This window comes from Sesamum indicum, linkage group LG7 (genome assembly GCF_026168435.1).
Source record: "Sesamum indicum cultivar Baizhima isolate 11 linkage group LG7, ASM2616843v1, whole genome shotgun sequence".
NCBI classification, from domain to species: domain Eukaryota; kingdom Viridiplantae; phylum Streptophyta; class Magnoliopsida; order Lamiales; family Pedaliaceae; genus Sesamum; species Sesamum indicum.
The window spans coordinates 14482782-14501405 of NC_142663.1; the positions used below are offsets into that span (position 1 = coordinate 14482782).

Genomic DNA, 18624 nt, shown 5'->3' on the forward strand with positions numbered 1-18624 from the left:
ATTCACACATTTCCCATGTGCACAAACTCTTATATTCAAGTGGCTGATTCTCACGCACAATAAACCTTACAGAGTATGATGTTCAATGCCTAGGCAACTAGGACAAATGACTTCTCTGCCTCATATTTTCCATTCAGTTGCCAAATCCTCATTAATGAACAACATCATGATCACATAACGTTCATTAAAACAATACATCCAATCCATCGCAAGTAAGCAATATATTTGAAGATTATCCAATTCCAGATATATATATATATATAATGCAAAAAAAGACACCATATTACATAATTTTCCTAACGGGCCACATCTTTCTGAAAAGCTGGTTTAACCCAATATGGCATCACTACCAGTCGACATAACTAAGGGAAAGAAAAGCATAACAAAAACAATACTATTTAAAGTAAGCAATCCTTCTGTGATTTGTACAGGACATTTAGGAATAACACATAATTCAAAGAATCGAACTAATATAAGGAGCAGAACAGAAAAGCTTCGTCATTGTCGTGGTCAGTCTACTTGCCCAACACGGAGAGTGGGAAGTATAGCATCTCGAAGGACCCATTGACACCACTAAGAGCAGCAGCCACTCTTCTGGGCAACAGGTTGACCACGGATCTGCACACTAGGTGGCCTTGCGTTGTTCAATGCAGGCTGACTTGCCATCCTGCAGTTTATGAGAAAAAAGAAGTTAAAAAAATGTTTAGCAAAGAGGACCCAGTACAGGTCAGCACAGATACAAAAAAAAGGTTATGACTAGGAAAAGTAATGAAACTTGCAATCAAAATGAAAAAAAGAATTTACACCGGAAAAAAGGGAACAAGCAAAAACAGAAGCAAACCTGTTCTTAATGTCAGCAGCCATAGCCATGAAAGCCTGTTCGACATTAGTGGCATTTTTTGCACTTGTCTCCATGAATGGAATGCCAATTTCATCAGCGAATGCCTTTTATAACAGCAACCAATGTATTTTAGCTACAGTTTCACTCAAAGAATAATACATATGTAATATAATACAAAATTCTACCTTTGCTGATTCATACGGCACAGCTCTTTTATCCGCAAGGTCAGACTTGTTTCCAACCAGAAGCTTGTTTACACTTTCACTAGCATATCGATCAATTTCACTCAACCATTGCTTCACATTGTTAAAGCTCTCTTGGTCGGTTATGTCATATACTATCTGCCAGAAATTGAAACCAAGTCGAGGATATATTTCAAAACACAAATTAAATTGCATATTGGAGGTAAAACTACAAGAAACAAACTTACTATAATGCCATGAGCCCCACGGTAGTAGCTACTAGTTATAGTTCTGAATCGTTCTTGCCCAGCAGTATCCCACTGCAAGGAAAAAAAGGTAAAACTAAATGTGAACAAACTGCGCTCCACAAAAGTCCATGTCCACCACAAGGGAAAAATTTGCAGGAATTAAACTGCAATCAAGTATCCATATCATTCAGAAGTATGAGATGAGAAGACAAAATCACAGCAAATAAATGTTAATACATAGAAGCACAATAAAAGAACCATTTCTTGAAAAGGCATAGTGAATTAAACTCTGGCAGGCTAGCAAAATTTTACTGCTAGTTGGAGAGTGAAAAAATTAGTGACAACTGTATACAATCACTATTCATTATAGAAGCAGTTAAATAATTCAAAGTAATCTTACTTGGAAATAACACAAGACACAAGGACATAAAATTGAATAATATTATCACTATTCCAGAAGACTTCTCACTGCACATTGCAAGATAAAGATTCTCAAAATTAACATATTCAAATGTTATATCAATGACGAAATGAGAAACTTATCCCATTTCTAAAAACATTGACATGAATGGATGTCAAATTTTAATCTCCATCAACAGTGATAAAAGACCCAGTGCCAAATTCTCTAATCACGAGAAACAAGAAAAAGATCCAGAGGTAACAGCATATTTTAAAAGTTGAAATAGGAGAATTGCACAATCAACAAAGTACTTACAATCTGAAGTTTAATAGTCTTCCCATCTTGCTCTACAGTTCGAATTTTCTGTAGAAGTAGAAACATAGCCAGAACTCAGAGTTATGATTATACTTATGTCAGGTAATACTTACAAGACAATAACTTAAGCCTTACAAAGTCAACACCAATTGTGCTGATGTAACTTTCGAGGTATGAATCGTCCTGTACCAGAAAGGATAATAAAAGCAAGTAAGTTCCAATTTCACCAAAAACTCTCAACACTTTATGGAGAACATGGTGAATCCGCCGAAAGCTGAACACTTCTTGTAATGACTTCTAAATTAAAATAGTTGCATTAATCTATAAACAACTAGGAAAATTTATTGACAATGTGTTGGCCAAACTAACAGAAGTCTTAGTATTACTTTCTCACTGTGCTATTTGGACGGATGGTTCTTAATTGATATTAATCAAATGCAAAAAAGGTAAAGCTTCCAATGCTTGTCCACAATTTCAACTTACAAAGAAATGTAGGAATTAACCAACTGCAACATACTGCATTGTCAGCTTAGTCAAAAAAAAGCAAAAAGTACAGCTGTCGATGTATACACCTTCAAAGCTGTAACAATTAAATGAAGAGCACTAATTCCCAAATTGAGCACTGTATAAAAGCATTCACACTATCGTAATGATATCAAGTTGTCCCCCAACTTGTCCAATCAGGAAGCTCGTAGGAGAAAATCATATATCCAATTGGCAAAGAAGCGCTCGTTCTCACTCTACTTAATATAAACAAGTTACAATACCATCCCTGGTTCATGGAAAATGAATCTCAGAGGTACTTCACATGATATGCTATTATTACATCTATGTTTAGTACATGATAAAAAACATGATCGAAAAATAAGAACAATCCTCTTCAGGAAACGTAGTTATGAAGTCAACGCAAGAGTAGCCACAACATTCTGTGAACATTGCCCTTTACCAATCTTTTAGCCTTGCTTGAATGCATGCTGCTATTTTTTAGTATATACCTAACTTTTGGCATATTGCTACTATCACATTCGGCCTTATTGCTTAAATTTGGACACTCTCCTGTAACATCTTTACCATTCTTTCCCCTTTATGAGTGCTTACATGAAAAATAGAAGGAACCATCCTAATCCTATATGCATTGAAAAAATTATTACAACAACCACAATCAAGCAAAATGTAGTGGCTTACAGCAAATCTCAGCAGAATACATGACTTGCCAACACCTGAATCTCCAATTAAAAGAAGTTTGAACAAGTAGTCACTGTAAGACACAACATCAAATGCCAAATGAGTTACATAATATCTTTCCAGATGCCAAAAAGTACATAGTAATGTAATTCCAGCTGTTGCCAAATATAAAAGTCTTTCTAACAGTATGCACCACTTCAGATAAAAAGATACTTCTCCAGTTATTAGTTTGATAGCTGAGTATGTGCTGAATATAATACTGTAGCCCATGATAGCAAATAGATTTATGGTTGCTTCTAGCAGAAACGAGAGAAGCTATGATTAACCAGCATATGCTGTAATTTATCAAATATTAATTTCATCAGCAGCAAGTCCTACCTAAACCAAATTATGTATCTGCAACTCCCCATGCAGAACACAATACACTGATCTACCCAATTTTTCTACAAGCACATAAGAGTGAATGACAGACGTAATCAATTAAATAGAAGAACCAAAAATACCGACTTGACCCCATAAGGAGTATGACGAGTAACTAAAACTAGGGTATCAGAAATCAACCTAAACCTAGTTTAACTTCAGGATCACATAGATCCCCAAAGTTGAAAAGAAAAAACTAAGAATACACTTTGATCATTCAAATAACACTTGATAGACTTTGTGTCAAAAGACATATACACTAACAAACGGACACAGCCAACAATTTCAACAAATTATTAATTCTGGAAAAAAAAAAAGAAAGAAATACAGATTTGCGATCAAACAATATATCAAATTCGCGGATCTAACAACATTGTATCAAGGGGGGATAAACAGGATTCGCAGCGTCCCAACCATCGCTGACGTGGATCTATCAAATTCAAAGGTATCACATAAACAGAATTCAATTCTGAAAAAAACCCTCGAACAATTTTACTTTTGCTTTCATTTCTTTCAGATGTAGGGATATAAGAGATTTACTATTCGGGAGTCATGATTGGATGCGATGATTCAACGGTGGGGAAGCCGGAATACCCTCCTCCCGACGGACGGAGATCGTTCGCGACACGGAAACGGGGTCGGAGGAGTTGACCGTGTTGACGGAGAGAGCGATTGTGATTAATGAAAAAGAATTAGAAATGAGAGCCAGATAGGATCTTCCGTATAAATATACGCGTAGAAGGCCGACACCGTAGGAGTGGGGAAGAGTTGTGAGAAAGTGATTTACTTTAATTACATGCCCACCCCATAAACAATTTTTAATATTCTTATAATATTGTTTTAATTAATTATAATAAATAAATTATAATAACTCATCTTAACATACTGAGCAAATACTTCAACTCAATCAATATATCGATATGATTAATAATTATAAATAAATTACTATAAAATAAAAACTGACATGTCTGGTAATACTCAAATCCAATTTTAACCTTAACCAATGGGCTAAGAAATCATTGTAAATATTGTCATCTTATTTCAATTAATCAATATCGTGAGTTAAATCTAAATATTTATTTATTTAGGTATTAGATAAAATATTTATTTTTAGAATATTAAATAACAAAGGTATTTAATTGTACCTATTAAATAATTTTATTTTGTATATTAATACTTTTTATAAATCTTTATTGAAAGTGTATACTATCTACAATTAAAAAACGCATATTTAATATTTGATGTTAATAACTACCTTTTAATTTTATCAAATTTATTTTTTATTAATCATAATAATTCAATGCATTTTACAACCTAAATTATAATAATTTATATATTGTCTGCTAAAATAATGCGACTTGGTTTTAATAAAAATATATTTAAATAATAAAAATACCTTGGCAAATTTTTAAATACCTAAATATAACTAAATTTAAGTATTATTGTGATCCGAATTCACCATCATTAATTATTTAATACTTGATGGTTTGATTTTGACGCGTAACATTCGTATAAATACAGATATTTAATTTTATAATTTATTTAATTAGAATAAAAAATTAGAGTATAAAAAAAGTTAAAAAGTAAAAGAGATATAGATAAAATGTTTGGTGCTTAGTTGATGAGAATAGATGGAGATCAAGTTAAATTGAATGTATATGAATTCCCTTCCAAGTCGAAGTTTGTTTATATCTAAACTTTAATGAAAAAGTAAAATTACAATAAATATATATATATACAAATATTTTAATTTTATTTATTCCATCCATACATATTTTTCTTCATTTATTTATTTTTATTTTATTTCCGACAACATCCGTATATAATAATTGGAAAAAGATAATCATAAAAAAATATTTTTTATTGTTTCATGAATCTTTTATTATTTATATTTTTTAATAACTTAAATTATTCTAATATAACATTGATTAATTTATTTTATAATATAAAATAAAGAGAAATAATTAATAAATATAATTTAAAAAATAAGTATCCTCTTCTCAATTATTTTCTTTATATCATAGAACAAAAAATACTTATAATTTACTCACAATCATACTAAATAATTAAAAAATATTATTATTATTTGTCATCCAATTTCACCTTCTCTCTCCTCACATCAAACCAGACGAACCTCAACTTTCAAAGTTAAAGATCCCCAACAAACTTATACAATGTTTGGTTTTATTTTTGGCCCATCTCAACATGGTAAATGTTTGTCTTGATTTATTTTGAAAGTTTTTTGTGATGTTTTGAAACAGTGTCTCATTTATTTTTTGTCAAAATAAGTCTACACTAATTATAGGCTCTATAATTAAAAAAATTATATACATACTCATACATATATATAAATATATATAAAGAGACATGATTTTACAATGAAGAATAGTTTTTGATTCCTACTAAACAACATCAAACATACCATACTTATTTTATATTATCTCCAAAACAAATCAAAACATACACACTATTTATAACACATACTTATTTATTTTTATCTATCTATCTCCACAAAACACACCAAAATAAATTAAAAATGAAACCAAACGTAGTGATAATGTTTGTTTGTTTTATCATATTTTCAACACTTATCCAAATTCAACCAAGCCGAACATCACAACTATATCAAATTCAGATTACAAAATATTTGCAAAATTCTTTCCTCTAGAAAAAGAAAAATAAAAAAAAAAAAGAAACGTGGAGCTGTGATCAACAATAATTTTATAAGGTCAATTATTTTAATTATTCTTTAAAACTTCAATTACTATAACAATTAACTATTTTAGAATTGAGTTTATATAAGGGATAACTAAATTCTCGTTTTTTTAGATTTGGTGTAGTTATATGTAAATCTTTTATAATTTAAGAGATTATTTTTATTACTTTTAAAGTTTGCTGTCGTCTAACAAATAGATATATCCGTTAGTCAAAATCTATTGATTTTGTTGATATTAACAAAATAAAACTCGTATTTACCCCGCTTGATTTATTATTGATTTTTATTGTAGATCAAATAAATATTTTTATGGCCAAATTACCTTTGTATATCTTTACACATTAATGCATGATGGGAGGTGTATTTTCACTGTTATAAAAGTAGTTTGGTCATAAGAAATTTTATATTAATTTACAATAAGTTTGGAATAAGTCAAACAATGATAAATATAATTTCATTAAGTTTTTTTGTTAAAATCAACAAATTCAATCAATATTAATTAGAGGAGTGACCTATTTGTTAGACGAAAAGTCTCAGATTACTAAATGTAATTTTTCTAACTATATATATATATATATATATAATTACACCAAACTTAAGAGCTATTGAATGTAACTATCACTTTATATAATTAACCATCCAAAATGAAGCCAAACACGCCCTTAGGTCGGTGGAACTAAAGCTAAAATGGGGGAAAAAAGATAAATATGAGACATTAGAAGTAGGCAACGGTTTAGCCCTGCGTCTCAATAAACACCGCCAATGGCAGACGGAGGGTACGACGGCGACTTCTACCTGCGATACTACGTCGGTCACAAAGGCAAATTCGGCCATGAATTCTTGGAATTTGAGTTCCGACCCGACGGCAAGCTCCGATATGCCAACAATTCCAACTACAAGAACGACACTATGATTCGCAAAGAGATCTTCCTCACCCCTGCCGTACTCAAGGAGTGCCGCCGTATCGTCGCTGATTCAGAAGTAACACCTCATCCGGCTTTTCCTTCCTTGACCGTCGTTTTCATGATTAGGGTTTCGAATGGTGAAAATATTTTTTTTTTTGGTGGTCCAGATAACGAAGGAAGATGATATCAATTGGCCGGAGCCAGATCGTGTTGGGAGGCAGGAGCTGGAGATTGTTATGGGGAATGAGCATATTTCTTTTACGACTTCGAAGATTGGTTCGCTTATGGATGTTCAGACGAGTAAAGATCCTGAGGGCTTGCGCATTTTTTACTATCTGGTTCAGGTATAAATTTTTTCTCATTCGAAGCTAATACAGTTGTTTTATTCAGGAATTATATCAAGGTCGGTTGACATGATACCAAAAGTGGATTCTGTGCATGTTTTAAGTTACTGGGTTTAGCTTGAATATGGTGGGGGTTGTTCGGTATTTAGGAATTTATTCAGGTGGGAATATCAGACTTTAAGCAAAAAGGAAGAAAAGGAGCTTTAAAGCTTGGTTTTATGTGTTTGCTCATTCATGTAAACAATCTGAGAATCACTTCGGTCTTCAATTGCTCGAGTCATTTCCTAGAAAGGCGAGGTATGGATTTATATGGTTGTATAACAAAAACAAAGGGAAATTGTTAGCAAAGATCTTTGCCTATTAAGAAGAGCTAGAGCTAAAGCTTTGTTCTTTTGCTATTTTTTCTAACTTCTGCAATGTGCTATGTGCCTAGTAATGATATGTATCTACTAGAGATATGGGGATGATGGGGCATGGACTTTATTTGGTTAGATGTTCAAGACAATCATAATGATCAATTATAAACAGCAAATTTGATTGTGTAGAGAACTACCCCTTTTAGGTGTCTGGATCACGTGCTCCATTTTTTTGGCATCAAGGTGTTTGATTCAAAGTTTATGAGTGACCCTACAGCTATCAAGTGTTAAAATCAGTCACTCGTTGCACTTGAAAACTAAGACCTTAATCTCGTCAGGGCCTGATAAGGAAACACCTATTGATTGGTGTTTAACCCTGATGGAAACAACTGGATCATTGTTAACTTTATCATAGCTTAGAAATTTACGATGTTAATCCTGGGTTCAGAGCCAACACAAAGGAACGGCCCTGAGAGGTATTGACCCTCCCCCCACCCACCAACAAAACTGTTCTCTTGAAACCAGTAGATAACTCTGTATACTATAGGAAGCTGTTCATAACCTTTACAAATCATGAGATGATGTAAGAAGAACAAGGCAATCCTGCCCAAGTGATCAATTATGCATAACTAACTCAATTGAACATGCATTTTTTATGCATGAGTATCTTGATGTTGGACGAATTATTGGATGAGAATTTGTGCAGCATTCTATATGTGATTGCAGTTGGTTATCTGTAATATGATTTTAGTTTGTCATTTTCTTATCATCTTTTTCCTGTTCTTCCCTGAAGCAGCACTATAACAACTTCATTGCCTTCAAGTAATAATGACTTGTTCATCAGATGAGGTTATAGTGTTCACTTAATTTGGGATCAATAAATGATGTTTATGGTCTTCCATTTTTGCAGGATCTGAAATGTTTGGTATTCTCTTTAATCTCACTACACTTCAAGATCAAACCCATATGAGGAGGGTAATGGTGCTACAGAGTTATTAATGCTGTGATCTGAACTTTTACCTTCTCTTTTGGACATCATTTTCCAGTTCTTGAATTGTTTGTGATTTGGTTTGAGGAGGTTGTGAGAAAGCTGATTTGACTGCTGTTATATTCTGAATCGACCACTGGAACTATACTTCACAAATACTTATCTCTGTTTCTGAAAAGGACGCATAGGTTTGGCATTCAATGTGTCAAGTCTGTCAGCCCAGTGCCAATGTCGATTACAGTAATTTTCTTGGAGTTAATTGACTTGTTTTCATGTATTCCAAGCTGAAAAACTTGCATGCTTTTAGCATCACGGACATGCCGTTGTTATTGATTGCCTTGTTTCAAATTTATCGTCCCTATTGTTCTTGAAGTAAATATTGCTAAAACGAATGAAGTCATTTGATATTTCATTTTAAATCTATTGCATAAAGTTCCTTCTAGTTTTAGTTTATTACATGTAATAGTTTAAATTTGGATACATATTTTTCTTGTATTTGATATAAATAAATCAAGTTATTATATAGTTCGACTTCTGCTCAATTTGATTAAATCCCGTAAAAGCTCGAATACTAATATGTTAGCTATCAAAGCATCAAGTAAATTGTTGGTGATGAGTAGGTTGCGATAGGCGGTGTTAACTACATGCTTTCCTCGCCACTTTCGCCCAGCAATCATCACATCAATCATCCATCCTCTGTTTGTCCATGCAAATCAAACCTTCCTGCGTAAGATTGGAACACACTGCTTTGAATAAGGGCAAGAAAATAGCAAGTATTAGTGAGTCTCCAGCGTATCCAACGAGCAAAGAACACAATTTCTATTAAAATGTTGTAACCACGGATAAGATAAATAACCCAAAATTATAAATATAATAAAAAATCAATAAAAAAAAAAGAGCATAATATGAAGTGACTATTTTTCCCTTGGAAGATACATTACAAGAAATTAGCTCCATCATAATGTATCACGAGGAGTGTTCTGCGTACATTTTTTTTAATTTAAATTGAATTTAATCAAATATCAAACAATTACATAAAAAATATAATATATTTGTCAGGTAATTGATGTACAATTTAAGAAAAGTGATCTATTACATGTAAAATATAGCATATTTATCGTATCAACTGTGTATTTTGAACGAACCTGATTTAAATAAAACTTTTTATATTGTAGATATATACCAATTTTAGTTCTTAAATAGGAACAAATCTTCACTCTATGTATCTGATTTTCCATGTCTGTAGTGACACTAACTCCACGTTGACAACTTACAAATTTAGGGACTAAAGTGAGAAAAAAAAAATCTAAACTGAGCATTTTACCCCCAATTATAATTTGGTCAGAATGATCAATTTGAGACAAAATTAAAGTTTAGAGATGTTAACGTCAAGAAATGAACTTGATAAAACTAAAATGATTCTAAATGAAATAAAAGTAATTAACTATAATATTTAACTCTAACAATATATATATATATATATATATATAGTACTTATAATTCCGCTAAACTACTTAGAAGATGAATGATGTATCTAACTGAATAGGCAAATAATATTTTAACACGCTTAATTTGATTGGAAAGATCTTATATATTTATAACAAAAAAATGAATTACTAGAGGGCACGTTAAAATTTAAAATGAATGGCATATGAATAACATATAAATACTAACCCAAACTTCAAAAAATAAAAATATAATATGGAATAAATATCCTCAATTTTATTAACTTAAAAGTATTGTTGAAAATTTTAAATTAAGTGGCTTCCAACTAATTAATTTTATTTTAAAATTAATATTAGATAAATTTTTTTTATTATAATTTTTTTTTATAATATAATGGACGTATCATTTTTAGAATTCTAATAAGTGTAACTTGTGATTAAATATAAAATAGTGAGAATCTCTTGAGTGTTTATTCCTATAATAAAAAAACATCCACACCCTTATTGGGGTACATTTTCATAATGTGCTCTTATTGAATTATATCGTTTTTCGTTAAAGGTAAATTGCATTAAAAAAATTATAATGTACAGTCGTATGGCTGATGTTGTGTGCCATGGAATTTGCTATAATCTACACAAGGCTAACGTACTAATTTTATTCGGCAATTCCATATACTACAAAGAAGGCAAAAGTACTATCGAACACACTTAATTCTTATTTACAATAGACTATTTACATAGATGGTTGCTGGTGCAAGAGGGCTCCTACTCCGAGGTACTTGAACCCGAGTTGACATGAAAGCTGGTGCAAGATCATCTTCACCAACATTAAGCTGTTAGAATGAAAAAAAAAAAAAACAAGAAAACATGTACAGAATTAACAATTAAAGTGAAAAACACGCAACATAATGACATGCAATAACAACTTACATCTTCTTTATCAACTTTTCCCATATTTAGGAATCAAGTAAAGTTGAAACCATTGCAATTTCCTTTGTATAATTCAAACCCAAAAGTGTCTGATTTCTATGAAACTCTCACGTTCTCAACATTCTAAGTTGGAAGCAATAGAATTACGAATTTTAAGGCCGCTTTAAATATGACGGGCGCAAGACAGTTTGGAGTTGAGGCCTTAATGAGAAGTAACCCTCCACCGTTTTTTTTTGGTTTATTCTCGATTTCTTCATTATGTTAGGTTTTGTTCCCATGTCGCTTTATTAAAAGTTTTTGTTTATGATACATTTAAAACTCTTGTATAAATTTTACAGAAACACCATATTTGTTCATATCCTCATCGTCTTAACTTTGGAGGTGTATCTAAGCATGGTTGGAAATTCCATAGCACACAATCACAAATTAGTTGATTTGTGAACTTCAAAAATAAAATGTCGTATACTAAATTGCGTTACAGTTCTAGATGCCAATCTCATTATTCGTTTTTAAATTACTGGTAAAAATATCTTAAAAGAATTTTCAACACATTTTGTCAAGTTTCAGCACAATAATCATTTATCAAAAGAAAAGTTAATAATGTAGTTTTCTGAAAATATGAATAAATATGGCGTTGAATGCAATTTGACTAGAAATAGTAAACTGAATGCTTCTTAAAAATGTTCCAAAAAACTTCAAAAACAGTTTCAATCACTTTTATGAAAATAAAATTCAATAACAAATTTCACAAATTCCAAAACATGTGACTTTTCGTGCATTCATTCAAAAACAATTAAATGAATTCATCTATTGCTAATCAAAATATTTTGTTAATTTGTCTTTTGCAAGTGTACTTCAAGCTAATCGCGAAAACATGAGTTTATTACAAAACACTTGACAAGAAAAATAAATATTTGAGTAAAAGATAAAAATTGATTTTTAGAACATGAATTTGACAAGGAAAACAAATCTTTAAGTGAAAGAGGAAAACTAATTTCCAGTATTATTATTTAGAAATAAGAATTAAAAAGTTCTTCAAACACTGTATATGTTACCAAAACTCTTTGTTCCTCAAAAACTATTTATCAACTCATGAAATTATATAATACTCAGAAAAGATTTACCAAGTCCTTTTAAAGAGCAAATTTTAAATTGGCATCTAGACAACCGTTTCGCATTTTAGCATAGCATTTAATTTTCAAAGTTCACAAATAAAATAATTCAAGATTGTATGAAATAGATTTTTCAACACATGTTTCTATGATACACCTGCAAAAATAAGAGGATAATAACATGAACCAACATGGAGTTTGTAAATCCATACAAGAATGCCAAATGTATCAAAAACAAAAAATTTTAAGGCAAGCGCATGAAGAGAAAACCCAACACAACAAACGAACCAAGAACAAATTTACAAAAACAGAGGAGGGTTTATTCTCCAATTTAGGTCTCAACTCTACCCTTGCATCCTTCACATTTTGAGCAGCCCCAAAACCCACAATTCTTTTCTTTCCAAACCAGAATGGTGATTACGCGGCTTTTCAAAGAAATCGGAGCAGTAAAATTGGGTTTGAATTATACAAAGTGTAAAACTCAATGGTTCAACCTTCTTGATTTCAAAATATGGAAGAAAAATTGACAACGAAGAATTAATAGGGGCATTGGTTGCTTTTTCGTTAGAAACTAGAAGAGACGAATATGAAGATAGGTAGGCTACCATTAGGTTCTAAAATATCATCAAAAAACACACATTAGCAGCCAACATATGTTTTAATTGAGCATTTAAATCCTACTTAAACTTTTGATTCCCACACAATCCTTATCGATATGAGGTTATCTACTTTGCACAAAATTAGCAAACCAAATTCAAACTCTAGCCCTCGCTCTTGTAAAGGACAAGTATGAATCACATATACCAAGTGACATGCTTCACTTGTAGAATCAAATAAACGCATGTTACAAGTATTACTGAAAAATGATATATCAACAACAAAACTTGCAAATAAAAGAATTCCTCCTAAATTACCAGTAACAACACTTCTATAAGAGACTATAAATCGTATGACATCTATCCTTTGCATTAATACATAATAATGAAGTAAGGCACAAAAGAAAACAACACAAATGTCATTGCGGCATGCTCTAATTTGAAGCATAAAAACAGATACTGCATGCAAGAAGATACCTTTCTAGATGGCACTTGAGAGAAAATATTCTACTGGTCCATTAATTGGTTTAGGAAGTTTCAACAGTCCCAAGAGAATATTAAGATACTAAAAGTCGAGTTAAATTAAGAGTAAGAGATGGATGGTGGCACTGAGCTTTCAGCGGATCACATATAAAGAAGTTCCATCACAGTCCCAAGAGAATATTAAGATACTTAAACTCAAGTTCAAATAAGAGTAAGAGAGAGTGGAAGGATGGCGGTCAGCTAGCAGTGGATCACATATATGCATTAAGAGATGAAGTAGGCAAATTAATCAGCAAACATAATGTTACTTTCTGCTCCTCAAGTAGACGAAGAGTCACTAATCAAAATGAAGATATACATGGTTTTCCATTACCTTCAAGCAGTAGTTTTACTCTGGATTGTGTAATTGACAACATCAGCATCTTGCTCATATAGCTCCATATGTTAACAAGTGGAGCCAAAAAGTTTCGGCACCAAAGTCCTACGAGAACAGAGGATCACTGACAGAATTTTCAGAAAACTTCAAAAGATATCACTAGACAAACCTCTCACATAGATACAAAATCATTTCTAAAGAAAACTTTTGTGGAAAGCTTGTAAGTGTACATATAATCCTTTTACATCAATGAAAATAATCTTTTCCGAAAAGAAAAAAAAAAAAGAAAATCATTTCCGTTGCATTTTTGCATGCGTTTAGATTATATAACTTCCAGCAAAGAACTTTCTAAAACAGAAAATGCATACATTCATATTATTGCTACAGTCACATTCATATTAAAAGAACAGAAAATGCATACATTCATGGCCACTTGTCTCTGTAGCTGTAAGCATCAATCACAGCAAGGCCAGCAAAAATCGTGCCTTCTTCAAAAGCTCAAACCTTTTTGAACAACTTGGAAGAAGCCCTGAAAACAGCTATGACACTCAAGTTTGTCTCATTGGAGTGAGAAGCCTTGCAAAGCGGAGTGGAACATGAGCTCTAACCAAAGCTCCATCCTTTGATGTATTCCTATCGAATGATTGTCAAACATTGAAGTTTATGACATTATATTTTGTTCAACAACAGAAAAAATTGGATATTCAGTCAAACACGGACATAATAAGTACACCTCAGAATGCTACAACCTTTATCATCGCATTGTCAAAATTATGGTGAATTTGACACTGACTCAAGCATGGGCAGAAGACAACCTACGACCGCTATACCCTTTATATCGCATTATTACAATTGCACAAAATCGGACCAACATATGATGCGAAATTCTAGGTTCTTTTTCTCTTTCTTCAACCCGAATTCACAATTTTCTAAAGCAAAAAGTTGCTTCCTTATTATGAATCAGTCTAGCATATCCTTGTTCCTATTACCTCCGAGAGAAAATACCAGATAAATTTGCATAGGAGTTCCCCTTTATCAAAGGGAATCAGAGCTTCCACCCACACCATCATATCCCGTTGAAGGAAAAAGTCAAGGACCACATAAGAACATTCAATCTACTGGTAGACATGTCCCATATAAAAGAGGACGGAGAAAAGAAGATCAGAAACCAATTTGTAATTATGCAAGATAGCCATGGAGAAGTACCTTTAGTTCTTCCTGAACTGCATTACAGAGAAATCATCTAACCCTTCACCAGTTAAAGCAGAGATGCATATGGCATCCACTTTTTTTCTTAGCTTCAGACTTGATCTTTTCCGGATCCTTTGCATTAGCGACCTGTAGAGATATGCATTAACCAGTCAGGAAGTGATGCTCTTACACTCCATTGCAACCAGTCAAACCTCTCGTATTTTGAATCGAAGTTTGTTATAAATCTAAACCATCAATAAGTTGAGAATTAAGAACAAAACCAAGCATATTCAGTCAGTGACAACCACACTAGGTTCGCACACTGTGTTAATGTCAGTCTAATGTCGTGTAAGAAATCAATTACTACCAAGGGTATGTATCAATAAGTCACGTTCATATATTAGAGAGAAACATATATAAGGCAACCCACACTCAATAAAGTGGATGGAGTTAATCTGAATGCCTTATCCTCAACCACGGTGGTATCATTGTGTAGTGCAATCTTGAGTTTTCGCACTATCTTATTGGGTCGGGGATATTGTTGACGAGTTATCAGATAGGAAAACCAAAAACTATAAACAGAACATAAGAATGATTGAGCTAACCTCAACGTCGCTCCTCAAAATTGTGCATATTTAAGAAAAAATGACAAATAAATCCCACTACCTTGTTCCACATAATTAATTTAGGGGATTGATGATGTATCAAGTTCTGGTAGAACTTTTTCCACAGCGTCAATCTGTTGCTCTGCCACTGGATGGCTGATCCAAATTGAACAATGTAATTAGGAGCTGTATAGTTGAGATTTGCAGTCTACTCTTCAAATGGTCAATCATACCTAATATCCACCACATGTACTAGAAGTGATGACTCATATGTCTCTTGCAGAGTTGCCCTACAAGCAGCTACCTAGAAGAAAAATGATTGGTTGAAAGAAACATCAATTAAATAAAACAGCCAAGATTTAATTCACTGAACATAACAAAACACAATCAGAAATAACGGGGAATGACCATGACATAGGAGAAATGTTCATATGAGTGTTGTTGGTAACTTCTGGATGAAGCCAACAGTGTCAGTTAAAAGAAACTCCTTCCCATTCTTCATCCAAACAAAAGAGAGTACAAGAATTCCCTACATTTAGGGCACCCAAGGAAGATATATAGCCAAAAAAAGTACAGGGAAAAAAAAAAAAAAAAGAGTAAAACAGTGTAATTCAAGAATTCGGTGATCTTCAAGAAAGTTTTCCGTCGGGCAGACAAATTTATTGAACCAAGATACATTTAATTTCACAATGCAAGAACCCTAAATCAAGAAACTTAAATAAAACTCACTTGTTTTGAGTTGATGACTTACAAGAAGTACCTACCTGAAGAAGAAGAAAACCGAGGCTGGGGGCTGGAGGAGGATGAAGGGTGTGTTGTGAGTTTCACAACGGTAAAACAAAATTTGCCCGTTAAATATCTAAATACACCCTATTGTACTTTCTTGGGCCGGGCCGGGTCACTCTCCATTAAACTAGGGTCCAATAACAACAATTATTGGGGCTTAGTAATAAAATGTGTTTGACATAACTTGGGCCTCCGATTATATACATATATATATATAATAATCACAAAACTACATTACTATTGTGTGATAATAATGTATCACATAATATTTGTTTACAATCATTATAAAATTTCACTCATTATTGAAATATATTAGTTTTGAACTTCTCATTAAGAAAATAAATAACCCAAAATTAAAAATATAATAAAAAATCAATAAAAAAAAAAGAGCATAATATGAAGTGACTATTTTTCCCTTGGAAGATACATTACAAGAAATTAGCTCCATCATAATGTATCACGAGGAGTGTTCTGCGTAAATTTTTTGTAATTTAAATTGAATTTAATCAAACATCAAACAATTACACAAAAAATATAATATATTTGTCAGGTAATTGATGTACAATTTAAGAAAAGTGATCTATTACATGTAAAATATAGCATATTTATCGTATCAACTGTGTATTTTGAACGAACTGATTTAAATAAAACTTTTTATATTGTAGATATAATACCAATTTTAGTTCTTAAATAGGAACAAATCTTCACTCTATGTATCTGATTTTTCATGTCTGTAGTGACACTAACTCCACGTTGACAACTTACAAATTTAGGGACTAAAGTGAGAAAAAAAAAATCTAAACTGATCATTTTATCCCCAATTATAATTTGGTCAGAATGATCAATTTGAGACAAAATTAAAGTTTAGAGATGTTAACGTCAACAAATGAATTTGAGAAACTAAAATGATTCTAAATGAAACATAAGGAATTAACTATAATATTTAACTCTAACAATATATATATATATATATATATATATATATATAGTACTTCTAATTCCTCTAAACTACTTAGAAGATGAATGATGTATCTAACTAAATAGGCAAATAATATTTTGACACGCTTAATTTGATTGGAAAGATCTTATATATTTATAACAAAAAAATGAATTAGTAGAGGGCACGTTAAAATTTAAAATGAATAGCATATGAATAACATATAAATACTAACCCAAATTTCAAAAAATAAAAATATAATATAGAATAAATATCCTCAATTTTATTAAATTAAAAGTATTGTTGAAAATTTTAAATTAAGTGGCTTCCAACTAATTAATTTTATTTTAAAATTAATAGTAGATAATTATTTTTTTATTATAATTTTTTTTATAATATAATGGACGTATCATTTTTAGAATTCTAATAAGTGTAACTTGTGATTAAATATAAAATAGTGAGAATCTCTTGAGTGTTTATTCCTATAATAAAAAAACATCCACACCCTTATTGGGGTACATTTTCATAATGTGCTCTTATTGAATTATATCGTTTTTCGTTAAAGGTAAATTGCATTAAAAAAATTATAATGTACAGTCGTATGGCTGATGTTGTGTGCCATGGAATTTGCTATAATCTACACAAGGCTAACGTACTAATTTTATTCGGCAATTCTGCACTAAGTATACGTAATCTATTTTTGTCTAAAATAATGTTAGCCAATGCCGACGGGTCTCGATCCAATTGCTGAAATTTCCTCCTATTGCTCTCCTGCCAAATGGGATATACTAGAGATGCTAAAAGGTTGCGATAGGCGGTGTTAACTACATGCTTTCCTCGCCACTTTCGCGCAGCAATCATCACATCAATCATCCATCCTCTATTTGTCCATGCAAATCGAACCTTCCTGCGTAAGATTCGAACACACTGCTTTGAATAAGGGCAAGAAAATAGCAAGTATTAATGAGTCTCCAGCGTATCCAACGAGCAAAGAACACAATTTCTATTAAAATATTGTAACCACGGACGATTCATGGTCGAGAATCGTTCATGTAGAGCTAGCCATAAGACAAACGAATTCCGGGGGATTTTGAATGGGCCCATAAGGAGTGAATACCAACCTACCTTTGGGCCTGAAGAACGAAAAATGTCATACACCCTCCTGTTGGTGTAGGGGCCTCCCCTCAGAGTGATCGAGTCGTGTGTGCCACGTAGTGGAGGCAAACTTTGAATGATGTCCAACATAATAATGTCCGCCTGTGT

At 32.0% G+C, this 18624-nt stretch overlaps 2 protein-coding genes and 1 long non-coding RNA gene across 6 annotated transcripts; 1 reads left to right on the forward strand and 2 right to left on the reverse strand.

Moving 5' to 3' along the window:
- Positions 1 to 222: 222 nt before the first annotated feature.
- LOC105179195 (ras-related protein RABD2a) lies at positions 223 to 4298 on the reverse strand. The gene is made up of 8 exons (XM_011102784.3): positions 4132 to 4298; positions 3172 to 3244; positions 2122 to 2169; positions 1987 to 2034; positions 1272 to 1343; positions 1027 to 1182; positions 842 to 945; positions 223 to 667 (listed from the first exon to the last, which is right to left on the reverse strand). Exons 1-8 carry the CDS (start codon positions 4143 to 4145, stop codon positions 574 to 576), a joined length of 609 nt encoding a protein of 202 aa, XP_011101086.1. The 5' UTR covers positions 4146 to 4298; the 3' UTR covers positions 223 to 573.
- A 2709-nt stretch (positions 4299 to 7007) lies between these two features.
- On the forward strand, positions 7008 to 9319 carry LOC105179194 (protein mago nashi homolog). Its single transcript, XM_011102783.3, has 3 exons — positions 7008 to 7288; positions 7380 to 7556; positions 8823 to 9319. The coding sequence occupies exons 1-3, from the start codon at positions 7070 to 7072 to the stop codon at positions 8880 to 8882; spliced, it is 456 nt and encodes a 151-aa protein (XP_011101085.1). The 5' UTR covers positions 7008 to 7069; the 3' UTR covers positions 8883 to 9319.
- Positions 9320 to 10891: 1572 nt separating this feature from the next.
- LOC148787598 (uncharacterized) lies at positions 10892 to 16472 on the reverse strand. 4 transcript variants are annotated; one of them, XR_016066522.1, is made up of 6 exons: positions 16399 to 16472; positions 15872 to 15938; positions 15700 to 15794; positions 15049 to 15180; positions 13840 to 14475; positions 10892 to 11178 (listed from the first exon to the last, which is right to left on the reverse strand). It is a non-coding gene; the product is annotated as an uncharacterized LOC148787598 (long non-coding RNA). The 4 variants fall into 4 exon arrangements; XR_016066521.1 differs by having other exon boundaries at positions 13840 to 13947; positions 14264 to 14475; positions 15049 to 15794; XR_016066520.1 differs by having other exon boundaries at positions 13840 to 13966; positions 14264 to 14475; positions 15049 to 15794.
- Between the last annotated feature and the right edge of the window lie 2152 nt (positions 16473 to 18624).

Coding starts and splice junctions, on each gene's coding strand:
- LOC105179195 (XM_011102784.3), bottom strand. Junction 1,183..1,271: donor GTGGGGCTCATGGCATTATA/GTAAGTTTGTTT, acceptor AATTTCTGGCAG/ATAGTATATGACATAACCGA. Junction 946..1,026: donor TGCCGTATGAATCAGCAAAG/GTAGAATTTTGT, acceptor CTGTTATAAAAG/GCATTCGCTGATGAAATTGG.
- LOC105179194 (XM_011102783.3), top strand. CDS start 7,070: ATGGCAGACGGAGGGTACGACGGCGACTTCTACCTGCGATACTACGTC. Junction 7,289..7,379: donor GTATCGTCGCTGATTCAGAA/GTAACACCTCAT, acceptor TTGGTGGTCCAG/ATAACGAAGGAAGATGATAT. Junction 7,557..8,822: donor TTTTTTACTATCTGGTTCAG/GTATAAATTTTT, acceptor CCATTTTTGCAG/GATCTGAAATGTTTGGTATT.